We start from the raw sequence: 26,085 nt of genomic DNA, 5'->3' as shown, positions 1-26,085 counted from the left end.
GAGCGACGGGTACTAGAGATTTCACACACATCGGTTAAAGATACAAATAGGGGTACATGCATCCAAGTTGGGTGAAACAAATAACGAACACGGGATGGAGTGATGATTCTTCTGTGTAAAACAAACCTTATTCCCATCGTGGACTGAAGCGTTACACATCGCGGGGACCAGACCCAATATGCACTGCGCAACAGGCTTCTTGGGATTACCAAGAGCAATCCATAAACCTAAGTTGAAAGTTCACACATACAGTACTGCTCAAGCTATTGCACCGACCAGCTTCTTTTGGACAAACGTGCCCATGCACCCACTTGCCGTTTGTCATCCACAAGGCATAAACAAATTTCAGGTTGAAACATTCAAGTGCATCCAAATGTGTTCATTTAAAGGAAGCGTGTCAGTTTGTCCGAATTTTCTGCACCCATGAAATATGAACTTGCTACAGAACTGTCCATAGAGCAAACATGTAGAATTCACTTGCCGTGCAGTGGAAACCTTGCACTGATTAATGATGCAGTTTTCGGGTTCGTTTGAAATCCTCTCATCTGCTTTTGATTGATACCATCTGTTGCTCCCGAATTAACCCACGTCAAATAAATAAACCAGATGAGTCTCCATGGCAACACGCAGCAGAGCAGCAAGGAGATCGCTGAAGAAAACACCTCAATCTATTTTTGTCGCACCGACGTGAACGACATAATCCAGACAAATAACGTTTCAATTACAGAACGCGCGACATTACCAGACTTGAGTCGCAAAATTGGAACGGTAGCTTATTTCTCAAACTGCTATGCCACATGGGCATAAAATAACAGCTGCGATTATTCCAGGATTCAAAATGTCAGGCCTGCCTTCAACAAACAATCTGCAGCCATTTGGGAAGTTGACACAAAAGAGGCACAAGGGATGAAAAATATAAAAGCTGGTAACGGGCATGGTAAAGGAGACGCAGTGAAAGAAAATTAACACACTGAGGAACATTTAGCGAAGGAGTTCTAAGGCATGAATTTATACCTGTAACCGTGGCAACTCCTGAAATTCATTTGTCAAAGCAACGCTGTCAATGTTCTTTTTCAGGAAGTCATCCACAATGGAGAGAAATTCCACATCTTCCTCTTCACTTGCAAAGGAACGCAGTTCTGGAAAGCAAGAACAAAAAAATTAATTAACACAGCATCGTAATGACATTAGGCACAACATAGATGTTTCTAAATAAGTTTTCCCACTTTGGGGAAAAAAAGACCTTCCTTCTTTTACATCCAAGTCTTCCTAATTTACGAGAACATCACTACAGAAGACCGAGTATTTTGAGATAAAGAACAAATTGTGATGTCTAGGGAATAATGCACTCTTTTGTGGAATTAGCACAAAAGGAGCGCTTACAGGTATTTCAACACTTCACAAATAAATGTATGCACTGCTAAATGGCTTTCCATTCCCAAATCACATCGACCAAACAGCACAATATTTCAGAAGTTTAGCGTAAGCATAACTGAAAAGCAGTACATTAATAACAGCTTTCGTCCTCAGAAATGGCTAACCTAATTAACATTCATCATCTGCCATCTACGGAGCAAAAGCAAAGTATCATTTCCGTGTAAATACGCAAACTGGAAATTGAAAACTTGGGGTGCAGCAAACCTTACCTAGACAGTTCTTTGTACTCAGCTGCTGTACCAGGTGTCGAGCGCATGCATTCTTGACCCGGACCATCTGCCACTGTCTGGCAGCCTGATACACCGTCGCCACTTGACAGTAAGGGACCTCCAGTCTGGACCCAAAAAAAACACACCATAAATTGTCTCAGGCTAATGCAAACAGAAAAAAAAAGCTAAAAAACGTCCATTTGTACTACAGTACGCCTGCTAGTCTTTAACTGAGGATATTTCGGAATTCTTGGTTTTGTTTCAGGATCCCTGACTGCTGGCTTACGATGAATCAAGTTCTTATCAGTTCTTATGTCCGTGGGATCTGACATTTTTGCCTGAAATTTTGGGTGTTAAGGTGAAGTCCGTACAAATAAGGCACCATCTAAAATGTGAGAGAAGCCTGAGAGTAGGCAATTGAAGGGGTGCTGATATCTGTATTTATTTACAGTAACATCAAATTAAGAGGGTTTTTCTTTTTTTTTCATTTGGTCCAAACATTACTTCAAGATTCCCAAATTACTAGCAAAAAATTGCATTTAATATAATAATTTTGGGTTGTCGGCAAAAATGACTCACATAATGTTGTCAACACTGAAGTCAAACGAGCTGAGAAAAACAATTTTGGGTAAGAGTGTATGACTCCAAGACATGAAGGTGTGTTCAGTGGTGAGATGCAATCCAACACTGGTACTGCGATCCGCTCTGAGCGGAACAAAAGAGGGAGTGGTTTTTTTGGTACTCATCGCATAGGCGCGTCATGAGGCGTGCAAGTATATGCGCGTTTGTTTCTCAATCCAAGTTTTCAAAAACCAAATGAAAAAAAGAAATTGACTGATTTCCCTCAACTGAGCAAAACTAACCCCTGCGGTAATATGTATGTAAGGTGTCAAAACCTGCAGCTGAATTTCAATTATGGCTCATGAGAATTCCAAACAGAAACTAGTCTGATATTACTGGGCGAAGTGAAATAAAAATTTCATTGGTGCCATGATCTTCTATCCATCATTTACATGTAACCTTTTATAATATTCACATGGAATCAGCAATTTTCCAGGACAGCACACATGTACCAAGACTCCAGCGCAGCAGTGCACATGGACATGCTTACGTGTGCTTTAGATCATACTTCTAATGTAAGGTGTGCTCCAGTAACGTACGTGCACAACCTTTAACGCTGTTTTTGCATAAAAGTTATAAACAATGCCTACATATTTTGCCATTACATTAACAATTCAATAACTGAAAAATGTAAAGCTTTGTTTTAAAGATTTGCAAGTACTAATGGTTGAATTTATAGTTTAAAAAGCCATTTAGAAAAAAACATTCCCCACTTAAAGTTTGATACGTAAAAAATACCAAACCTGCATTTCTACAGCCTACCGAGTTAATAGTTTTCATGCAGTTCAAGGTGCCAATGCACCAGATATTTAATAGTGACTGACTTCGCAGGCATTTTATCAGGTTTTACAAGAAACAAAACAATGTTTCAGCTAGTAGATGGTGATAATCTACTATTTGTTTTTTTCCAAGCCATACTGTTCATGCATGAACATTTATACTATCATGGAACTAATTAATCATGCGTAAGTTGCAGACTATTTTTACCGTAATATCAGCAATAATGCTGGGACAAAAATAGACCACAAAAATCAGTGTCGCCTGTGCTAATACAAATGTGCAAGTACTGCGCAACCAAATGCGGCCCCTGGTCATCAAAGGACCAGACATCTTTGGTTGGTACCCTGCCAACCAACCTGCCGGTGTAAGCAAAGTTGACCAGCAACTCCACAGCAGAGGGGCTGATGTTCTCCAGCAGGTGCTTGAGGGGAACACTGTGACTCTCGCCCAGCGCCTTGTAGTAGTCATACAGGTAAGGGCTGCTGCAGGCCAGCACGGCCCGATGAGCTGGCACGATGTGGTTCTCGATGGACAGGTGGACGTCGGCAAACTGGTACTGCTTGCGCAGCTCGTTCAGGTAGGCCATGACGGCGCCAGGCCCCGTCTCGTCCTCGTAGATCAGGGGCTGGTCCGAGACAACCGACTTCCGGTCTTCTGTTAGTTGGAGTAGACGAGAAACGGATGTGCACTAAGACTGACATTTTGAGGGGGAAAAAAGTTAAGGGGGAAAAAGCTCCTGAACTTCTCTTCGAACGTCATCATCGACTGACTCTCTCAAATGGCCCAAGGAATATCATCCAGGTTCTGTCAAGACCAAAACAGGAGAAGGTGTGAAAAGTTTGAAATTTTGTTATCCCACAACCTAAAACGGATGCATCAGTAGCATCACATGCCTGACATCGCCCCTCAAGTGGAATGCTGTTCTTGCTAAACTCTGTCTAAATTATTAGTTATTTAGCAGCAAACGAGTCCCCTGTTTTTTTTTTCACTTTTCATCACTTTGAACCCGGCTGGAATACCGTCAAGAGAGTCTGCTTTGAAACAAAACGAAGACCGAATTATAAATTGTGCAGCATCTGCAACTGGACTCCGATGAAGTGAAAACTCGACCCAGAACGCCTCAAAACCATCTGTAAGTCCACTATGCCATTCTACCAGCACCTACATACATGTATGGCAGTAAGTTATCCAAGCGGAAGAAAATTCATCCAAGCGTTGAAACATCAGTAAAAAAAAAACAACCAGTACAAAGCTACAATTACACACAAAAAAAACCATGTAGGGCAACGGCCTTATACAGTAAATAATAAAGTTGTGGGGGAGACTCTGTAATTGAGAGCTTAACACAAAATCCACATGTGAGTAGATAGGAAACACAACCATCAGAATGCCTCTTGTAAATAGAAGGAAATTTTGGAAAGATTTTGAAGTTTTCAGATCAACTCAAGATCATCAACTAATACTTTGATGAAAACGCTGATGCCTACATATAGGTTTTAACAGGTGTTGATTATATCCTTTGACAAGAGCCAAGGATTAGGTTAACCTTTAGTCTGCTTATTACATAACCAGCTTTTGTCAGACCAGGATCGTCACTCTTGTTTGGTGACCTGACTTCAGTAAACTTAGGGTGCCAAACATGGCCAATGTGGCCCATTGGGCCAGCACTTATCTCCTACTTCAGCAGCACAAAACGACTGAGAATACACTGGATGTGATGCTGGTCCCCTGCAGGTTACCCTTCAGCTAACACTCCGGCTTACACTCCTCGGTGTGGCAAGAGACAAGTGGGATAAAGTGGCTTGCCCATGGACACAGTATATGGCCAGCAGCTGGATTTGAACCCCTAACCCTCTGGTTATGAGTCATGAATCCTAATCACCAGGCCACACCTTCCTATTTCTTGAAGTCTTCTATTGCTTATTCTTTTTTCCCAGTATGTACATTGACCATACTGTATGTTCTCTGAAGTCTTCCCAGTTTAACTCAGTCTCCTGACATTTCAGCCAAAGATATTTCCAGAAATTAAAATTCCTTGCACGTGTGAGCTATCCTGATTAAAGCTTGCTCTCCCAGGAGACGAGGAGGTTCACTGCCAAGTCTGTTAGTTACCATGGCAACGGGGAGGGCTATTAAAGAAGACATGTCTAATGAGGCAGAAACACCAGGCAGCTCAATGTCTGATTGCATGTGGGGGACTTCAACATCATGAGTCGACTATTTTCAAGTTTCTCCTCATAAGCAAACAAACTGACCTTAAAATTTCACTTACATGCATAAGAAAAAAAAACAGATGCCCGTCACAGTAGCTTGCTGGGTTACTGAAATTAATTTGCATACACGCATGTATTAAATAAAATGTTCAGAAGGGGAAGTGCCAAAATGGGAGAAAAATCTGTTTGAACAGATTTTGTTTCCCATGAAGATAAAATTATTGCCAATCAACATGTGAAAGTGTAGTAACTAATATCAGGCAAACATTAATAACCATTTTTTTAAAGATGCAGTTAAAACATGAACACTAAAGCACTTGTACAATACAGTGTAGACAGAGCTAATCTGTGCATGAACGCACGTACATGTATATGTACAGTGTACATTTACTGGTACAAGGAAGAACATGTACATGAATGCGATGGAGTACATGTACAGTGAATGCACACTACTGGGCGTCTAGCAATGGCATAGAGATGTGTGTGCACTAGGGACACGTACATATATGAACATGTTTACCCAGCGTGTACAAACGGAGATAAGGCTCAATCTCACTAATGTTAATATGACATGGTCATGGCCATCGCAGGCTGCATCTCTTTGATATTGATTAGTGTTTGGGGGAATTAAGGAGCTGGCAAGATCGACAATGTGATGCGGATGGAAGGGAGCAGATTAATTTCATCAGACCATCTGTGCCAGTCAAACGAACGGTGATGAGTAACGATAAAAAAGGCACATGGATTTGTGCAGCGTATTTGTACACGTGAAGTATTTACTCATGCAGATCTTAATACGTGCACATAAAAGCAATGTTTTTTTCTCTCAAAACTCCACTTTTTTCTTACATTCTTTACCCCTTTCATCCTTTTTGTTATATGTGGAGGGAGAAGAAATCTTTGCTAAATAGTTAAAAACAAGTACAATGTTAAATTCTTCAGATCTCTCACTTAACGAACTTAAATGTAATATAAATGTAACTTACCAACAATATAACCAAAACACAAACACATTCTAGGCAGATTTTAAGAGAACCCTTTAAAATTTTACGTAAAATTTTATTGACCAGATGGTAAAAACCTGGTGCAAACGTTGGGCATTGTTGGTACGAAGGGGGGAAAAAAATTGCAGGGGGATGGGGAGAGAGGAAATCAGATCAGGCAGACATCAAGGAAATCATGGCAGTACAGTCAGCCATCAACATGCTGTGGCGGCCATCTTGGAAAACTGTGGGCAAGTTTGTTTTCCCTGAATGAAGGGGGGGGAGGAAAAGAAAAAGAAAAATTGCTTCGTGGCTTGGAAGAAATCACTGATTGAGCAGCCGATTTCACACCCTCCAGCCAGTTTTAGGAATCAGCCAGCCATCCAATATGCAGCTGAAGCCATCTTGGAAAATTCTTCCAAACTAACCAGGTTATTTTCACAAAAGAAAAAAAAAGGGGGAGGAACACATGGAAAGCTACTGATTAGGAAGCCAATTGATTCAGTCAAACCTGCTTTTTTTTTTTTTTAGGAATCAACCAGCCATCAAATGCACAGTGGCAGCCATCTTGGAAAACGCATATGCACCTGTACCTCTGTATACCATCCTTCCAAGTTGCCGAAAAACAGCGTAGCAGAGAGACAAAGGAAAAAAAAAAGAGACAGGGAAAAAAAATAAATAAAGACACACCATGGGATCTCTTGGACTGCGTTGCATATGTGATGCCGTTATTTGTTCTGGGTGGCATGGCGCCATTCTCCTCTGGATACGAAAATGCTGCCATTCCTGCAAAGATTAAAGAAAAACACTCGATAAGAACGCACAAAACAAAGTGAAAAAAGAACAGAGTGCGGCTGGTATTTTACGCAGGGAGATTTGGGGAAAATTAGACCGATCGGAGTCGACTATGGTACTCGTACATCATGGAAAACTGACTGCGGCAACCACTCTTGTACTGTGAAATACATCCATTAGCCAGATCTGAAATAACAGTCACTGGAATAATGGCAGGAGGAAAATGACGAGGAATGCAACTGCTCAATAAATCTCCTTGGAATAATCAACATTGATGACTTTTTAACCACCCTCAACCATTTTCAGTGCTCTGTCCTCACATACACTGTAGGCAGTGTAGAAAGGGAAGGCTGAAAAGAGAAAAGATCAATAACGAAAGAAAAAATCAAGCCATAAATTTCAATAAACAAGCAACACGCACCGGACATTTCTGAACATGTCAAATCCTTTGAATGACACATGAAACTCTCATGACACAAGCGTGCACGACTGCTCATGCCAACATACCGTTCAGCTGATTTGGAATGCACGTTACTAGGCTATTTGCATTCAACATGAAAACCAAATTATCATTTTCTTTTCGGTCAATATCACAATTCAACAGCATTTCTTAATCTTCAGCTTAAGGTAAATGCGTATTCCTGGGGTGTGTGAAAGAGTACTAACATATGAGACGAAAATCGAGTATTGAGATGCATTTTTCTGGTGACATAAGGCACATTCAGATTGTAAATATAAGGTACGTGAACACATGGAAAGTTAAAAATACATGTATCGGTACTGTAACGTAAGTACAATCATTGTTTTAATTTTTTAATATGTAGCATCAATTACATGCTTGCTTTGTGTCGGTATTTGATGCCGATTGCCCTTTGAGCATTCACAAGCTTACATGGTAACCAACATACCGGTACCGGTGCATACTCGTAAGGGCAGGTCCACACTAATGGGTACACTTGGCTGCAAGTTTGGTATTTGAGAGAGGGACACTAGAGGATACACCAAAGCAAGATGTTTTGTTCAGATTTTTTTCCCTCCTGTACATTCCAAGGTTTGCATATTGATAACCTGTGAAAAATACACAGGACTTTCTCAGAAAATGCAGGGATTGTGGAAAATAATTACAAACATGCATGTACATGTAATATGGACAGAAATTTGGCCATAAATTGACAGGGTGCTTATTATCAAGCGCATGAATTTACTCAAATATCGTCTCACTTATAGGATTGTTAAAGGCTATAATAACCACAATTTTGTAGGTCTTTAGGACAATAACACAACATGTACGTAACATAAACAAATTTTTTTTTTACAAATTTCTGTCCATGTTATGTACATTACTATCGGTATTTTGAACCCAATATCCTGCCGCATCCTAAATCTACTGCAACACTGTTTCTATTTTTACAGACAGTATCACTGTAGGGATAGAAATTCAAAAAGCAAATATTTGTGTGAATATATTTACAGTAATTAAAACTTTCCTTCACTATTAACCCTAACCTTCCCCAGCCACACAGAATTAAACAGTAGTAAAGTGTTTAATTCTGTGGGGAAAGGTCTGGTAGGCCCATAACAGCTGGCTTTCGCATTGGGTTTGGCATACCTCAAAAAAACCAAGTCCAACAGCCTCTGTGCACAAATTCCCATGGGACTTTAACTTTTGTGAGTGAATGAGGAAGGTTGGGGCCAGCAACCCTTGCTGACGTTAGGGTTAACATACTTTCTGCCCATGTTGCGTAAGTGCACAGGTTCTGAACATTACATTCAAAGGATACGTGTACGGGGGTATCTTGTAAAATTTGCTTGGAAAATTCTTTGCAAACAATTCTCAACAATGGGGTAGGAACTTACTCCTACTTGAGCAAACAGCTTGACGCCATTATCCTGACGTCTTTCCCCATCCCATGCCACACTACTGTACCCCTTCTGCACGGAAAAGATGTAAGCACCCGTACCAGGTACATCGCCTGACTTTGTAAGGGGAATCCGACACCGTGTCTATTTCCCTTTCGCTTTCTCTGAAAAACATTTAGGGGTCACACATGTTATTTCTGAACAGCTGGTGTGAGATTGGTGCTTTTAAAGCGGGATGTGGATGAACTTTTGCTCGGCCTGGTGAGGGTGGTCCTGGCCCCCCCACTAAACCCCCTCTCCTTTTCCCTCAGTTAATTGCACCAGCTGGCCCTTTCAGTCAATGCACAGCAAGGAAAAAAAACACCTTCCAAAAGGTGACCTCTACACCTTTTCTTCATAACAAAACCACCAGCCATGGCAACTGCCGATACATGTACACATCACATTAAAAAAAGGGGAAGAAATGTAAACCAGACAAGCATGTACTTGTAGGCCTACTTGATAAAAACAAGCTCAATATCCTTCTGAGTAGATTTGTTTTCCAAATTGCTGGGATCCCTCAAGAGATGACAGTCTAGACTTTTACACCAACTGCACGTATCTAATTTTTATCTCATTTCAATCCAAATCAAACATAGTTCACTTCCAATCTCTTTTATTTCAACAGCTTCGGGGATGTACAAGTACGTTGTTTCATTTTAGCTTCAAATGATTAACTGCTTGAGGGATTTGCTCCGGATGAAGCTACATTCCCTTTTTATGCAAGCGATTTCAATCATGTCATGTTACCTTTCACGGAGGAAAACGCAATAGTGGCCCTTCTAATTCCCAGTGAGGACGGGTATCTTTGGTGCATCACCAGTGGCCCTGGAAGATGGATAAAATGCCTCCAGCCAACTGGCTGCACATGCACAGTAGTTGAGACATAATGGCTGCAAAATCCATTAGGCGAATTCCAATTAAAATGTTCCTCTGCCATTACACCTGTGCTTGGTACTCTGACAACTGCAATCACTACATGTACATGTAGACATGTATGCAAAGGGTAGTTCAAATTCACTTATCATTATATCAGTGAGTCTTGATACATGCATGTATGTACATTCTATAAATTTGGGGTTAAAAGTGTGGCATTACACAAACACAGCATGGTTTGAGGGGAAGTAGTGGGAATGACTGGTCCCGAGGTGTAGGTCAACTAGATTAGTCACACCGAGGGACCAGTAATTACTACTATTTTCCCGAAATAAACCATGCTGTATTTGTTTTACTACATTTCATAAATATTCAAACAGAAATCTCATGTTACTTGTACTCACAGATGCCATTGTTGTTTTTCAGCAGCTAAATTTCCATGTTATGATAGTAGAGTGCATGTGCATAGAAACAGGGTTTCAATAGTCTGGTGCTGACATATGTTTGGGGTCTTTACTCTAAAAGTTAGGCCAATTAGCATACAACTCCAGACTGGTTCCATAAAGATTACATGACACAGACTAAATATTTACGCGGCAGGCTAGTCCAGAGGGATTTTTTTAAGCTACCAGAAAAAACTACCGCACGGCAGCCAGGTGGATACTCACCGCGACGACGTCACCTGGTCGCGTATCATTTCTACTTCCCTGATACGAGGTCGAATTCGCCAATGACACGTTCCAATTTGCTCATGAATATTTATGAGGTGTAGTAATCTCGTGTCCCTGTTAAACCTGACATCTGTGATGTGACATGAAAAATCTTTGAAACTGACTTCAAACAATTTTAATTTGTTTGGCAGGTAATTTGGTATTAATCCACTCTTGGAAAATAAAGAATGTGTTTGAAACTTACAGAATCATGCATGTTACAGGTACGTCAGATGTTACAGGGACGCAAACTGCACCTCACATTTACAGAATGACCCTTAAACTAAAGGCCAGATGAATTTGTGCAGTTTCAAATCTCACCCACGTACAAGTAGTGTTTTGTTAATTAACACAGACTTCTGACAGGTTTTTTTCTCTTTTTTGTCAGTGTTGCCGTGAAGTGTGTTCGAAAACAGGACGAGCGTCCTCAACAAACTAGATTTTCAGTCACTCATGAGCTTTACAGATGTAAAAAAAATTGAATGCGGTCTTTTCAAATCAAGTTATGCACGTGCTGTAGGCATACATGTATTAGACAAATACAGTTGTATTGGTAAACTCTCTCCTTGAATAAATTTACTAATGCCCATCTATTAAGCATGTGCTTTCAGTTTCAAACATATGCAAGTACATGTACATGAACGTAGCATTGATTTCACTTTTTTAATCATTAACTGCAATGTACAACTTTGCTTGAGATAAAAACCGTTCTCTTGGTCACATTAAATTCCCTAGCTGCTTTGATCCCCCGTAGACAATATATCAGTCATCGCTAATTTGCAATATGGCAAAGTTACCAGGGCAGGTATGTACATGTACATTACATGAACTTACGTGCACAAGCACACGTACACATGAATGCACTCTGCTGCAAGGGTCAGCCTCATTTGTGCGATAATGCAACTGGCGAATGCTAATCAACAAACGGCTGCATTTGAGACCCCCCCTGCAAAGATAACCAATACCTTTGGCAAGCCGCTGAGCTGGGGCTATTGTTTGACAGTTGGCAACAATACCACCATATTTATGCTGACAAAGGTCACACAAGTGTGGGCCATTTGACATTTTTGTCTGGCACCTTTTTTTTCCCCCAAGAGAGAAAAATTACAGAGACAATGCCCACATGAAGGCAGATACAGGCTAATGTTACAGGCTAAACAAGCTATCCAAGCTAAACAAGCCACAGGAACAGAATCCGAAACTCAAGAACACAGAATGTACGAGGTTTCTTTTCAAGTTCCTTAGAAGCTGGCTGCGAAAACTATTCGACACAACTCATAAACATGAATTATATCTTTCTAAACATGACTTTTTTTCACGAATTTTACATTCAGTTTTACATTCAGTATGTAAACATTTAGGTCTTTTAAACACAACCAACCTAAAACAACTGAAAAAACAACAAAAACAAACAAACACATTGAGATTTATGTACATGTATACAGCAACACTCAAAAGCACCGGTGTGTGTACAACTGTATTGCCTGCAGAGGGTGTGGTAAAAAGCACATGAAAATTAAGTTAATTAAATTAAAATTAATTTGATTAATTTAAAATTAAATTAATTGTCCATCCATGCACGCATATGCACTTGTAGGGTAACTTTTCTGATGACTGAGAATCTTATAATTTCAGTACAAGTGCCAAAATTTAGAACCTTACATCAAGCAAGTCCACATCAGAAAACAATCTTCTTACCTTTTGTAATTCTCTCTATAACAAAATTTCATGCTCATTTCACAGAACACAGAGTGTATGAAACCAATTCACAAAACACTTGGGCTTTACTAACCTTCAAACATTTTCAAAAATCTCACACACATATCATTTTGATTCTTGTTTTGTCATCCCCAACTTTCGAAGAAATAGTTCCGCATGTCTCTTTAACCTTTTCAAGAGCAGCGATCTGTGCATTTGTCTTAACGCTTGCAGGGCTGCCGTAACTGATTTGATGAAACTCCAGATCCATGTTGACATGCAATCCTATATAGAGATAGCCATCTTTTACTTGCGCCTCCGGCCTTAATGCAAGCCATCATCCCAAACAACAGGAAACACTTCATTGTGCAACAATGCAATGCAGCACCATCTCCAGGGCAACACCGATGTGACCTATGTAAACTTCTCATGCATATTAAATGTAGAGCATGCGGGAAAAGTAGACAAAATATCTCTGTGAGGGTCTCGTGCAAGGTGCAGTAGTTTTCCATGAACACATTGAGACAACAGGACACTAATTACCAAGGGATCTGTACGTACCCCTCCCTTCCCGGAATGGAAAGGGTATATTAGGAGATTGAATAATCAGAGTGGTATTTGCATTTCCACTGAAATGTGGAAAAGAGGAGTTCTATGATCAAGATGTATTTCTATGCTTGATTTCACTGATGTGACTTCACTGATTGATGACAACTTGCCTCTGTTGACAATACTGCTGTTGCTAGGGGGAAGTGATCAATTTAAAAACGGATAAGGCTAAAATTTTTGAGGTCAGCCTCTTTGGCAATTGATGTGTCAGTTAATAGCAATCAATGTTATCAGTGTCCTGCAGACACGTTGCTTGTCATTTTACTTTCCTGTCAGATCAAAGAAACGTCCATCGGACATTTTCCCCCCGTGGCAAACGCAGCCAAAAATCTCAATTTTCTTGCACGTCTGAGCACAATTTAGACGCTTCTTTATGGGTACAAGTCACTACACGTAAATCACCTCTGCAATTCGGTTTGTGCCATGAGTGATGATAATTTGCTGTATTAAGCCATAAAAAGCTTCCCTTTCAAAGGATGTTGCATCTCATTGGCCCCCGGTTTCGTTTATAACTGAATGTGATAAAAGTGAAAACAAAAAATTATATATAATGAAGGTAAAAACCAACTACTGAATTACACGACATGATCAACGTCTCAAGATAATCTTTTTTGTCAGACGACAGTTTCAATTATTTTCTTATTTTGATATACCAATTCTGTTAAAACAAGGTTCAAAAGTCTAAAACTTAACAGGAACCTCTTGGCAAAGAATTATAAGTCTTTTTAAAAAAGTTGGGCCTTTCAAAGTTCTCATCATCTGACTGAAAGACTTTAGTCTATCTACGCCATGCTTGAAAAGTAACCTTCCCGGTTGCAACCCCTAAATGGGACCAAGTTGATTTGGGACCAAGTAGACTGGAGACCCAGTTGACTCGAACTGAGTTGGTTACGGACCGAGTTTGACCACGAGCCCTCCAAGAGACTCAAAAAGACTAAAATATTCTATAAAAATCACACGTGATCTGGGATGAAACCTGCTGCAATCTTCTGGAGGATAGCCTGTTTATGGTAAATTCTTACAAATGTTTAACCCTAACCGCCAAGCATATTGTTTGGCTTACACTATACAGTACTACAAAATACTAAGTAGTAGTCTGAGCCTGGAGGACCTAGCACTACAGATTACTACTTCTGGCTAGGTTACTTCCATTGTTACTTGTACAGAGAACAATAAAGCCATGCATTCATAGTGCCACAGCACTGTATGGTACAATGTCTTATCTATTGTATCTTATGGCTTCACAGAATAAAGTCATGTCCTCTTACAAGCGACAGCGCTCAGTACTACATTTTACTACAAGTAGTAATTTGAAGTATTATGTAGGGTTAGGGTTACCAACTTAATATACAGAACACCTGCACATCCGCCTCTCTCAGGATTTTAGCTCACTTGAACAGCAGCTGTTTCGGTACTTTTGAAAAAAAAAAGTTTTAATCCTTTAAGGGACATACGAATACACCGCTTATACATGTACCATGCATACCCACTACTTTTAACCACACATTGTACAGTACTAATATATAAAATTAGAAATCATTATCTCGCATATAAGGGATGTTGGTCCAAGAACATATGCACTACTGGACAAATGCCCCTTTAAATTGTCTACACAAAAGGTTCAAACCCTTTGTCAAATTGTCAACAAAAATGCTTTGAGGGAAGACGGAAAATCAATGTATGGATTTTCATCAGTTATCGATTGGAAAACCAGACCTTTTTACGTGAAATACAGCCAAGCAGATTACAATGTGATTATCCAGGAAGTTTTATTAATCTGCCATTACGTTATAGTTCTCTTTCATTAAAAAAAAAATTCTATATCAGCATCTACAATTTGTTTTCAATCTAATTTTGCTTGCTTAAATGAGAATTATTATTGACTTGGTGAAAAACTGACCAAGTGCAGACTGCGTGAGGCAGATCCTGGAAATGAGTGCTGAAAGTGGCCATTTCAGCAGGGATTATCCTCTGGGAATGAATTGAAACACACCTGACCCTGGAGTAGGACACTAAAGAGATAACAACAAAGTGGTCCTTACTGTACAGTGGGGGTTGACAATGGTTTGGCCTCCCACTGAGCGACCAAATTGCCACACGACAGGATGAGGGTGATTCAATAGAGACAGTTCCGCCAATTCCATGCAAGTCCACGTAATTTCAACCCCCCAAAAAAACCACTTCAGTTGAGCAAAAAAAAATTTTTTTTGAAACCTGGAAAAAGCTTGAATGAAACACCAGCCACGCTGAAAACTACGAGGTGGATCAAACAGATTGCACAGACTGAAGTTGTCTGCTGTGGGGTGAAACAAAGTTCACCATGTCTGGAGAAAATTTTAAAAACCATTACCGTTTCATTTTATGAGGGTAAACAAGCTGGGGTCATTTCTAAACAACCTTCCATGAAACAAGAATGCACAAAGTGACAAAACCTTCAGAAAAAGGGATGGCATGTTTACGGCTCTAGTTTTGGCTTCAGATGAGGTGAAATGTTCAGGACAGCTGAACAGGCACGGGTACATAACTGACAAAAGATTTCAAAAATTAGTGAGGGCAATAACTGACACCAATAATAACGTGCATACCATGTGCAAACCCAGGTTACAATATTCTGAAACAAACAGAGCATCTGAAAAAATTCAAAAATAGTACAGCTGTTCCTCTAAAGCGTTTGGACAATGATTAAAATGAAATCACCATGGCGCTGAACCATCACCCACATTTTCTAGCTATTTGCTACCTATGCCACTGTTGGTCACACAGCTCATTTGTCTGAGAAAGTAATGGAGAGATCTGGGATCAGAATCCGATTGGCATCAATTTCAGGACAATGCTAAGCAGCATAAAAGCGCCCCAATTTTCTGCACAACCATGACAACAGCAGAACCTCCATCTCCTGCACACAGACCCTTAAGCAGCAGTGAGGACTGAGGTACAACAGAGCAGACCAATCAAGAGAAGAATTTGCGTCACAGTCTAATACTGATCCAACGGACACAGACCCCCCCCTTCCAAGATTACTGATGAGGCATTGATGTATCCAGGGCATAGGTTACTCTAGTTTCAAAACTAGGATTGAGCACTCTTTTATCTGCTGCCAAGCACTGGGCAGTTCCCATTTAAGTTTGGCCAGGGCTTTGGAGCTGGCCCCAATAGCCTGGGTAATCAATGGAAGAATAAAACCTGTTTAATCCAAGCCACATCTGAACAAAAAGCTCCAAGGAGAGCTGTTCCTCTGGGCAGGGAAGAGACCCTTGGTATTGTCTGTTCTCTGGAAGACAGGCCAATTGTGATGTGATTACTAAGTAAACAGGCAGCCAGCCAATTGTAAGGGAGCTCTGAAACCATAAAGAGAATGGTCTCCCACCAACAAACCTTCAGACTAAAATGGACAACCCCATTATATGTACAACCATACAACAATGTACATGTACACATGAGCCTGGGACCTGGGACGTGGTGTGGATTGGGGCCTTCATTCTCAGAGCTGGTCCAGGTTGTTTATGTTTAGAGAGGTATCAATTTTCGGTGCCCTACACAATACACGGTCCAGGGACAGAAGACATCAGACCAACCAAGACTAAGAATGCCAAACTTAAAAGAACATAAAACCTGAAAATGAGCATTAGTAAATTCATTTGTTGGGTTAATCTTGGCTCTAACTCAGTAACGAAAACATTGCCCATGCAAAACAGAGGCCAATGACCAGCTTGAAATTCTGAAGTTGTCTACTAGTCACATGTAGTTTCCGGATAAGCCCTTTTCGATGCCTGCACCATCAACCACGCAACAGCAAATCATGGCTGATTCCAACTCGATACAGCCCAGCATAGAGCTTTACGTTCCTCCATGAGCCAGTGTGCCACTTCATAGGTGCATATGTGTAGATTATTTTTCCAGCCTATTTTTCAGACTTTTTTCTGCCCTCTCTGGTGAAGTGCACGGGTTGTCTCCCATTTGAAATACTGTGGGGGATGCTGACGTACAACACGTAATCCCAGAACACAATCAATACAATTTTACACCTGTCTTCCTTTGAGACTTGGAAGGGTTAAGAAATAAGCTTCCGCATACGTGTACATCCAATCCTCTTATCCAACTCTATAGCCATTTCAACACTGCCTAACATGAGAGCTTTATCGCGTGAATGTAAACGGGAACTCAACCTATTTCAGATTCTTGTCTTGTATCTTGTTTCAACTAAACACACTGATGTCTGTCTCTCACATTTCTCCCACACAAACAGGAATACATAACCAGTAACACCACCACCCTGGCTGTGTGAGAGTGCTTTATTTGTCGTCAGTCAGCCGGAAATACCAACATCAGCCAACGTCGGCCACAAGGAGCGTGCTGGACTGAAGGATGCACAAGCTGACCAGCAGAAGACTGCAAAAGGAAGGACCATGGGGGAAGGGGATACATGTACCGATTTGTTTAGGGATTTTTGCCTTAATGTCCAGGACCAGGGACAAATTTCATAGAGCTGCTTAAGCACAAAATTTGCTTAAGCGTGAGAAAACCTTGCTTGATAAATCAAGTAACCAGCCAAAACTCCATGTGATGTACATTGTTTATATTGTTTGGGGATCGTATTTAGCTGTCTTCTGGTTTGCATGACAATCAAATAAAGTTTGAGCTGGTAAACCTTTGTGTTTTTTGAAGCACGGTTTTTCACGCTTAAGCAAATTTCATGCTTAAGCAGCTCTATGAAATTGGCCCCAGGCTGCTTGATGGCTACTATGACAATGCCCAAGCAGGAGACTCAGGGGGCATTTTATAAACAGTGTTCTCAAAGTTCTAAAATGTGGGAACTTGGTAGGCAAAGATAAAAAAATATTGCGGGGGGGAGCCTCAGTACAGGGTTCAGGATCAATGTCGGCGATCATGTCGTCTGGAAGTGGAGTTGCAGTTGTACAGGCCCCAGATGCATTGCCATTGCTGCCACTCTGACAAAAGAACTCTCAGCTCTTACAATAAAAGATCACCCTCCCCCCTTTTTTTTTATTAATTCGGGTCTGGTTTGAGGGGTGTAAATATCAGAAGCAATTTTTTGCCAACAGACAGACAGCTTTTTTTCATCAAGATAATGTTGAACAAGACAAAAATATTCAAAAATAAGTGTAGAATAAAAAAATCTTCAAATTGGTTGCCACTTGTTTTTTACATGCCGGGAGACATGCAAAATTTGATGGGCTGTCAAGCTACTTCTGTAGGTCAGAGAACCAGCAGAATTATCATACATGTAAATATTTGGAGCTTATTGGAGGGCTGACTGGGATTCAGCAAAAAAAGTCAAAATCAGAGTACATGCAAGTTGACCACTAAAATCCTCAGACGATGTATTTCATTCAAAACTCCTGTAGCAAGCAAGCACACACTCAAATCTGCACAAAAATAAACATTTCAATTTGAAGAACGTATACTCACTGTTGAAGTTGTTACTGGCGGACAGCATGGTTTGGAGACTGGTGGGCTTCTGCACAGCAGGGTGCCAATTAGAGACTTTGAATATTCGGTGTTTTCGGTTGGACGGCGGATGCGAGGAAGCTTGGAAGCAGCACTGGGTGCAGCAAAGGTTAACTAAGTTCCATCATGACAGGCTTGGGATCTGTCGGAGTGATTTCAAAAAGGTTTGAACAGCATTGCTCAAATTCAAATGTTTCAAATTAGTACATCGAGTTTTAAAATTGAACATGCCGGGATGAAAATCAATGATGTAAACAAAGGACACAATTCAATTATTTGGTTGCAAAATTCCATTCTTAAAAAGGAATTTCAAGGTGTCACAAGCAAACTTTGAGGAAGCTGATGCATGTGTCCGGCATCAGGACAAAAATTACCTTCAACTTTTTCCTCTTTGATCTCGCTGGAAGGGAATTAATCACTAATCAGGACAAAACCAAATAAGGACTAGACATCAGTTAGACTCCCAGCCCCATCAAAGTGTCCTGAAAACCAATAAGGCGAACCATCCCACAAATACGCATATTTTGGGCTTCTGCTAGGATTTGGTATAAACAATATTCGATCGAACAGAAGGCTGAATACTCCAATGTTAAATTACTTGAACTAACTCAGCCTCAGATTTGAAGCAAAACTATTACAATTTGAAACAGATAAAATCCTGTAAAGTTAGTGCTTACAATGTACACATACGGGTAATTATCAGTTTACTCATGCAAATTTAGTTGGGTTTCCTAGAAACCTTCCTGAACCTTCTAAAATAACTCACACACATTTTTCAACTGTCATACTTCAACATGTAAATGTACACTGTTAGTGGTTGAGGTCCACCTTCCTACATAAATCCTACAAAAGCCTCTAATTCCAACAAAATTCTAGGATTTTTTTAATAAAAATTTTTCACATACATGCTTGAAGCCTAGAAGCTTAAACCAATAAAATCAAAACACTGACAGGGACCTTTTTAGCAAAGTACATGTACAGCAAGGTCATTTATATTTACTCTGTGACCCCAAGCGACCTCACCCTCATCACTGACTAAGCATTTCTGTTTCACCGGTGTATTTCTAGTAAACCAACAGCTGATAACAAAGAGAGAACCAGCGACACCCAGGAGCAACCTCTCATGTGTACATGACATCTGGTGATGAGGTCAGTTTTAAGATTAAGATCGGAACCAGCAACATATACGACTGTGCCATACATAGAAATACATGTACACGTATGTAAAATGTACAGAGCCGCCAAATCCAATTTTCTTACATTTCCTATCATGAAACAAATTTTTTCACTCTCATTTCAAAGGAATATTTCTGTATCACTTCCTCAAATAAAAATCCTGCAGAGAACCACCACCAAATGTTTCTGGAAAAAATATTTGTCATTTTGCATCAACTCATTTTAGTGATTAACCAAGACGCAAAGAATAATAGACGTGTACTTGTGCATATGTGTACAAATGCTTTTGTATTGGGTGTTAAAATTTGTGCCTACTCTGCCTAGTTTCATTCTCAAAGGCCACTTGTTATCAATAATTTGTAGTGAAGAAAATGTTCATGCACACACTATACCTGGCATGAACATGTACTGTACATGTACAGCATGCACACATATAATATGCACGTCACAACCCTGCCAGCAGGCAGGGGAAAAGCTAGAAAAGAAAAAACATGCAGAGGTCAACTAGATGTCAGCATCCTGGTTCACTGCACTCATTTACAATGTAGGTACTTACATGTACATAAGGGTACAGTGGATTTACATGGACTGGTGTGGGCTTCCTGTACATGTCATGATGTACAGAACAAGTGCATGTGCAGTGCTGGTGGTATCAATCAATTGCATTTAAGCAAACACTAGGGGGGTCCCAACCAAAGCTTAATGTCAAGTTCAAGTGAGTCGGGTCACTGTCCTGACAAACCCAGTCTTGTGACAATTCCAAAGCACACTGTCCAACGTCCTACGTACAGTACATGTGCAGCCCAGGATCAAGTTTTGCAATCTTGTTTACTAATTGTTGACTGATCTCCTAGATTTCGGGCAAAGTCCCCCTTTTGACATCAAGTCACAAAAGCCTGGATCGATTATGATCTTAAAAACTATTTACAATGACTCACGGCAAGTGCATTTTCAACAGACAATATGGTACAAATTATCAATTTCATCAGGACAGCATCAACCCTAAACTAAAGAAGTGGGGAAAAGGACAGAATTTACCCCCCACCCACCAATACTTTCCTGAAACTGCTACGGAGTGGAGATTTTTAGGACCTGGTCTTTAGAATTTCATACACCGAAATCACTAGTTTTTTCCCGTTTCAATATATCAGCCATCAGAAAGCAACAATATGTTCTGAAAAGTTAATGAAGCAATTTTTCAGACCACCCTAGTCTCACAGTATTTATGCACAGGGTGTCAAGTGATGTCCAGGTATTTCCGGCAGGTGTTTTGAAACTAAACGCATCGTTCTCAGACAATGCTTGACAGAAGGGACAAATCACAAGTTAATTATTTATTCACTGTGCGAAGAACAGAGGGGAGGGGCTGCATCATTTATAAACTGGACTGACCTTTTCTTCCACACAAGTAAACACATAGTTATTTATAAACTACAATTTATATCTATAATCTGTCAGGACTAACTCCTATGTACATGTAGGTAGCGCTGATCACTGTTTAACAAATACATCTCAAATCCACCCAAATGGATTGGGCACATAGACTTCCATTTTCTGATTCAGCAAGTAAGTTTTCAGCATTTCTTTCAGTGTGAAAAAATGTACTGGTTCACTTCTTCAGGCAAGTTTGGTGCCCTGAAAAGTGCTCAACCCTAACCTCCCAAGGGTTGCTGGCCCTTACCTTCCCCATTCACACGAAGTTAAACACCCATCTAAGTGCACAGAGGCTGTTGGACTTTGTTTTTCTGAGGTATGCCAAACCCAATGCAAAAGCCAGCTGTTATGGGCCTACCAGACCTATCCCCACAGAATTAAAAACACTTTACTACTGTTTAATTCTGTGCGGTTGGGGAAGGTTAGGGTCAAAGATTTTGATGTAAACGCTGTTACTGGGAAAGAGTTATTTCTCAGTTGTGTTTGCCAGAAAGCCCTATTCTCATCAATGAATATCTTTTTTACCCTGACAACCCTGAATACAAAGTTCTACCATGGTACTACTTAGTAGTAAAATGTAGTACACAGCGCAGTCGCTTGTAAGAGGACATGACCTCATTGTTCCCTGAAGCCATAAAATACAATAGATAAGACAATGTACCATACAGTGCTATGGCACTATGAATGCACGACAAAACACACATCTCCATTATTTCAAAGAGGAACTTGCAAGTTATTAAATAATGTGGAATTACACAATAAACAAAATAAGGACATTTGAGGTGTTCTGTACTGTTGATGGCTCCTGTACTTCCAATTAGAGACGTCTCTTCTTTTCAAATTGATCTTTGCGAGGAATGGATAAGATTTGAAAGAAAAAGTGACGGACTACTGCCACGACGATCGTCAGACAGCAGCACAATTGAGCAACATCTGAGGTGCTACCAACCAACCAGGCTCATCAATCATGGAAATGTATGCTATACAACTCCTAACAAAGTGGCCTTGTCGTTCTTGTTGGGTGTGCTCGTTGGATCTGCACTCCACTCAATGATGCTGCACCATAGCAATGATAGGTCGATCCCATACAAAATTTCTGGCTTTACTTCCTTTTTCAAAAGAAACCCATGAATTAGAAAAGGTGATGATCTAGTGGTGGTTGGAAATACGTTAATACAGGTATGACAGGATTAACCAGTATCGCAGCAACCCAATCACACGTCTTTAATCTGGTCATCTGGTTATGTCTGTCGGTTAGAGTTACATGTAGGGTGTTCTTTATAAGATGGGAAGAGTTCAATATACCAATGCCGGTAATTCTTCCCTACAGTGACTTAATAGCCATCAGAAAGCAAAAACATGAAAAGTTCAATTTTGTGTGTGGATTGTCAAGGGATTTCTAGGTCAGGATGGTTGGAAAAAGCTCATTTTTGCTCATAATGTAGGTTACACTCTACAAAATATACATGTGCCCAGTAGTTTCATGATATAGGTTACCTAGTATTATTACAGACTTTTTAGGGGAAGATTTAATCAAGAAAGAGCCAACGGAGGTTTTCTTTGGTACAACTGTAGGGCACTTTTCAAATGACGTTGCATATGGAACCATCAAATAGCAGGAATCAGAAAGGCCTATGGAGTAGTACCTTGCCAATGCTTACTGTTCAGGAAGTAGGCAAGTCAAGCATGGAGGAAGGAGTGACAACAGGTGTCAGTCACTTCGCCCCCTTTCCACTTCGCCCCATGTCCACTTCGCCCCTAACCACTTTGCCCCATTACCACTTGGCCCCATTGATTATCATTCATTCTGTTCTTCAGTAGGCCTAGATGCAACAAGTAAAAACACTGACGTTCAAGTACCCAAATAACAATCGGATAATCCAACTTTCAAAGGCGTAAACAATGATTCTGATTTTCCAACCACTGGACCCAAATTTTTCATGTTTCATTGTCGCTGTGGTTAAAACACGAGGGCATGGTGCTGGTTCCAGCCACGCCGCACTTGTGTAAGAGAATGCATGATGGAGTGCGGCGACCAGTCTATTCATGCCACGGCGACCATTCATGTACGTGATCCGTCACGCATCGAAAAAAAATTGATTGGTTACTTTACATTAATTTTTAGTATCTTGTCTATGTGTGTATTTATTTATTTCATCAGTTTAATTTTAGATTGTATTGCTAGTACTTGATGCGAGCTGTTTCCACAAAATTTCCTGAGCGCCGAGCCCGGGTACAGCTGTCTGGATGCATCGACAATTACCAGAACGATGTGAACAGAATTGTGTGTGTCGCTTTGAAATAAAAGAGGATGAGAAACAACCCGATGCTAGTCCAACCAAATGCATTAATTCACCATAATGGACAACGCAGGTGACATTTATTTAATGCCGTAGAGTTTTCTAAAATAACTACATGTCGTTTCATGCCATTTGTGGAACTCCTCGACCATATTTTGAAGAGGCTTGTATTGTAACACACTCAAAACGGATGGCAAAGTGGAAATAGGGTGAAGTGGGGATGGGGCGAGGTGGGGATGGGGCGAAGTGGAGTTGGGGCGAAGTGGGGATGGGGTGAAGTGGAGTTGGGGCGATGTGGGGATGGGGCGATGTGGGGATGGGGCGATGTGGGGATGGGGCGATGTGGGGATGGGGCGATGTGGGGATGGGGCAAAGTGACTGTAAACCGTGCCATCTGTAGGCCTCCCCTCTGTATACATGTAGAACGCTTTCCAATACTAAAAAAAATTGAAACTTCTTCAGCTGGGAGACACGAAGCATTAGTAGCCCCATTCTTTTTCACCAGATGTGCTTTTGCATTGGGGAGATGTTAATTTATATAACGGGTTTTGCCCGAGTAAGCTTGTGACTTTTTTTTTCGCAAGCTCTCGGACAAGCACTGAGTATACAGCGTTTAAAATATTAATATATACGTTGGGTAAGGGCAAACCCGTTATATAAACCCCATTTTTCACAAGAAAACTTCAAAGTCGCATTATGTCATTAATCATAAGCATGGTCTGAATATAATTATAAATGAACAACATGAATCTTCCGCCTAATAATAACGATCTATTTCTACCTTCACGTAATAACACGTGGACGAGTGCGAGGTTGCACCATTGTTGCAGCATGGAGGCAAACCATTTTCGCACACTTTACCATCAACCATGTTTACCGTCAGGCTACAGACTTCCCCAAAATAATTCATGTCGACTGATTTCTTTCGTATTAAAGAAAATCTAGGTGATAGGGGGCCTACTAGGAATAGGCCTAACCAGTGATGAAGTTTTCAAAAATACTCACATGAGTTTGGGTTCTTTTCCCGTAATGTTACAGGCTGTTCCACGCAGGACATCACTACATGCACACTTCCAATCAACGCATGGCGACGAGCGAAACACACAGGTCATACGCACGTCCGTCCCGGCCGTACGTGCGCGCAACAAATTTCTTCGGAAAAATCTGGATATTTCGCGGCAAATTAATGCGTCATACATTGATTTAGCCAATGAGACAAACTGTTTCAGTTTGACGCATCGTCCGGTCTGCGTAAAATACATTTGGATTGGTTAATTCTATCAAAAGACATTATTCATGTTATAAAAATGGGAGGAGTTACTACTCGATTTATCAACAGAGGGCGCAAGTAAAAAGTTTTCGCCACGTGACTTTCGCTATTGCGTTCTTACGGACGAAAACGTGCGGCTTGCGTGGCGCTCCCCCGTATCGTTCCTGATCTTATCTTTTGGAAAGTGAGCAGAAGTTGAACCAAAACAAAATCTGAAACAAAAACAATGTAAGAAGAAAAAACAAAACAAACAAAAACAAAAATAAAACAAGAGAACGGACGTTTTCGGCTGCTAGAGAATGATCACCATTGATGCTGTTTTATTTTGTGGTGCACTAATATGTATTCGCAATTGGTGTGTACATTAACTTTAGCAATTAACGCTGATTTTGTGGAGTTACGTTAAGGGAGCAACTACCGGGCATTACGTAAAGAGCTTTCTCCGAAAAATAATTAACAGTGAATGTCTTATAATAGCAACTAGTTTCTTGGATCGATGACGCAAGGAAAGGAAAAATGAAATGTTTCGATTCAATAAAAAATTACACCAACACCAAGTTGGGATCTGTATAACATTAATCGACTCCCCGCCAAGACTAATTCAAGAAGGCTTACCCTTACAGATATTTTCCTTTGAAAATTGGAAATTTATCACATAATCATGACGTCATACCACCAGAATGCAATCACTGATCTTTTGCGTGTAAGCCACCTTAGCACCTGTTTGCATGACGTAGGGAGGAAACTAATCGCTTGATCGTGACGCCATATTCGACAGACGTGGATCAAAAATTAAGGGCTTACGTGTACGAAAGGTTGGAGGACACCCTCAAAAGCACAAACCAAATAGGGGTTTTAATACGGGCGACTCACAATAGTGCGCCTCCAAGAGTTTGCAACGCGTTGGCCAATCACAACGCGCATTGGGTCGACAGATCTAACGCATTGTGATTAGCCAACCGTTGCAAACTCTTGGAGGCGCACCATTAAGAAACGCCCGTATTAATGTATTAAATTATTGTTCGGCTCAAAATACTAGAAATAGATGGGTTTAGCATCGTTGACAACTACATGTAGACCCTTCCCCTTATGCGAACTAAAATTTCCTGAATCCCCCCCGGAAAAAATCTGGATCCACCCCTGTTTGATTTGGATATCAGTTTTATAACATTGTACATAACCTCGCACCACGTTTGTTGTCAATTCCTACCTTTCTTAGAACTTCATATTATTTTAATTTGCATTTTGGTGACGTCATCGTGGAGCTATGTCAGCGAAACCTAACAGAGTGTTCATTGGGTGGTGTCCCGTTGTGGCCAACAACTCCACAAAATTAAATGTACATTCGTCCACAACGGTTTCAGACTTCCGACGACAAGATCGGACATCCCAACACGGGGAAGAAAACTACCAAGGCGTCATTTGGGACATCTTTAAGGAAAGCATGGAAAAATAAACAAAGACCAAAAAAATTAAAAAAAATGTGGAGTGGAATTTGGAGATACGTAATTTGTATTATGCACACTGTTTCTAATACTGTCATAAACAGTCCTCATAGGGGGCTTGGGGGCGCACACCCCTTTTTTCACCCCCCCCCATAGATAAA

General features: G+C 40.6%; 1 protein-coding gene across 2 annotated transcripts in view; it reads right to left on the bottom strand.

Moving 5' to 3' along the window:
- ivns1abp (influenza virus NS1A binding protein) overlaps positions 1-24,374 on the bottom strand; it is a 37,652-nt gene extending 13,278 nt beyond the window's left edge. Inside the window, exons 1-6 of one of the 2 annotated variants that reach the window (XM_087143545.1) lie at positions 24,215-24,374; positions 18,261-18,441; positions 6,934-7,029; positions 3,404-3,701; positions 1,647-1,771; positions 1,015-1,139 (exon numbers count right to left, since the gene is read on the bottom strand). In XM_087143545.1, coding sequence (XP_086999671.1) covers positions 1,015-1,139; positions 1,647-1,771; positions 3,404-3,701; positions 6,934-7,029; positions 18,261-18,288 — 672 coding nt within the window. In that variant the 5' untranslated portion in view covers positions 18,289-18,441; positions 24,215-24,374. The remainder of the gene's footprint in view (positions 1-1,014; positions 1,140-1,646; positions 1,772-3,403; positions 3,702-6,933; positions 7,030-18,260; positions 18,442-24,214) is intronic. The other variant, XM_087143546.1, reaches the window with a different exon arrangement.
- Positions 24,375-26,085: the final 1,711 nt, after the last annotated feature.

Source organism: Acanthaster planci, linkage group LG11 (assembly GCF_054643075.1).
Source record: "Acanthaster planci isolate LZ-2023a linkage group LG11, COTS_SCS, whole genome shotgun sequence".
Taxonomy (NCBI): domain Eukaryota; kingdom Metazoa; phylum Echinodermata; class Asteroidea; order Valvatida; family Acanthasteridae; genus Acanthaster; species Acanthaster planci.
The sequence above is the reverse complement of the archived record's forward strand: the minus strand, read 5'-3'. Positions and strand labels throughout refer to the sequence as shown.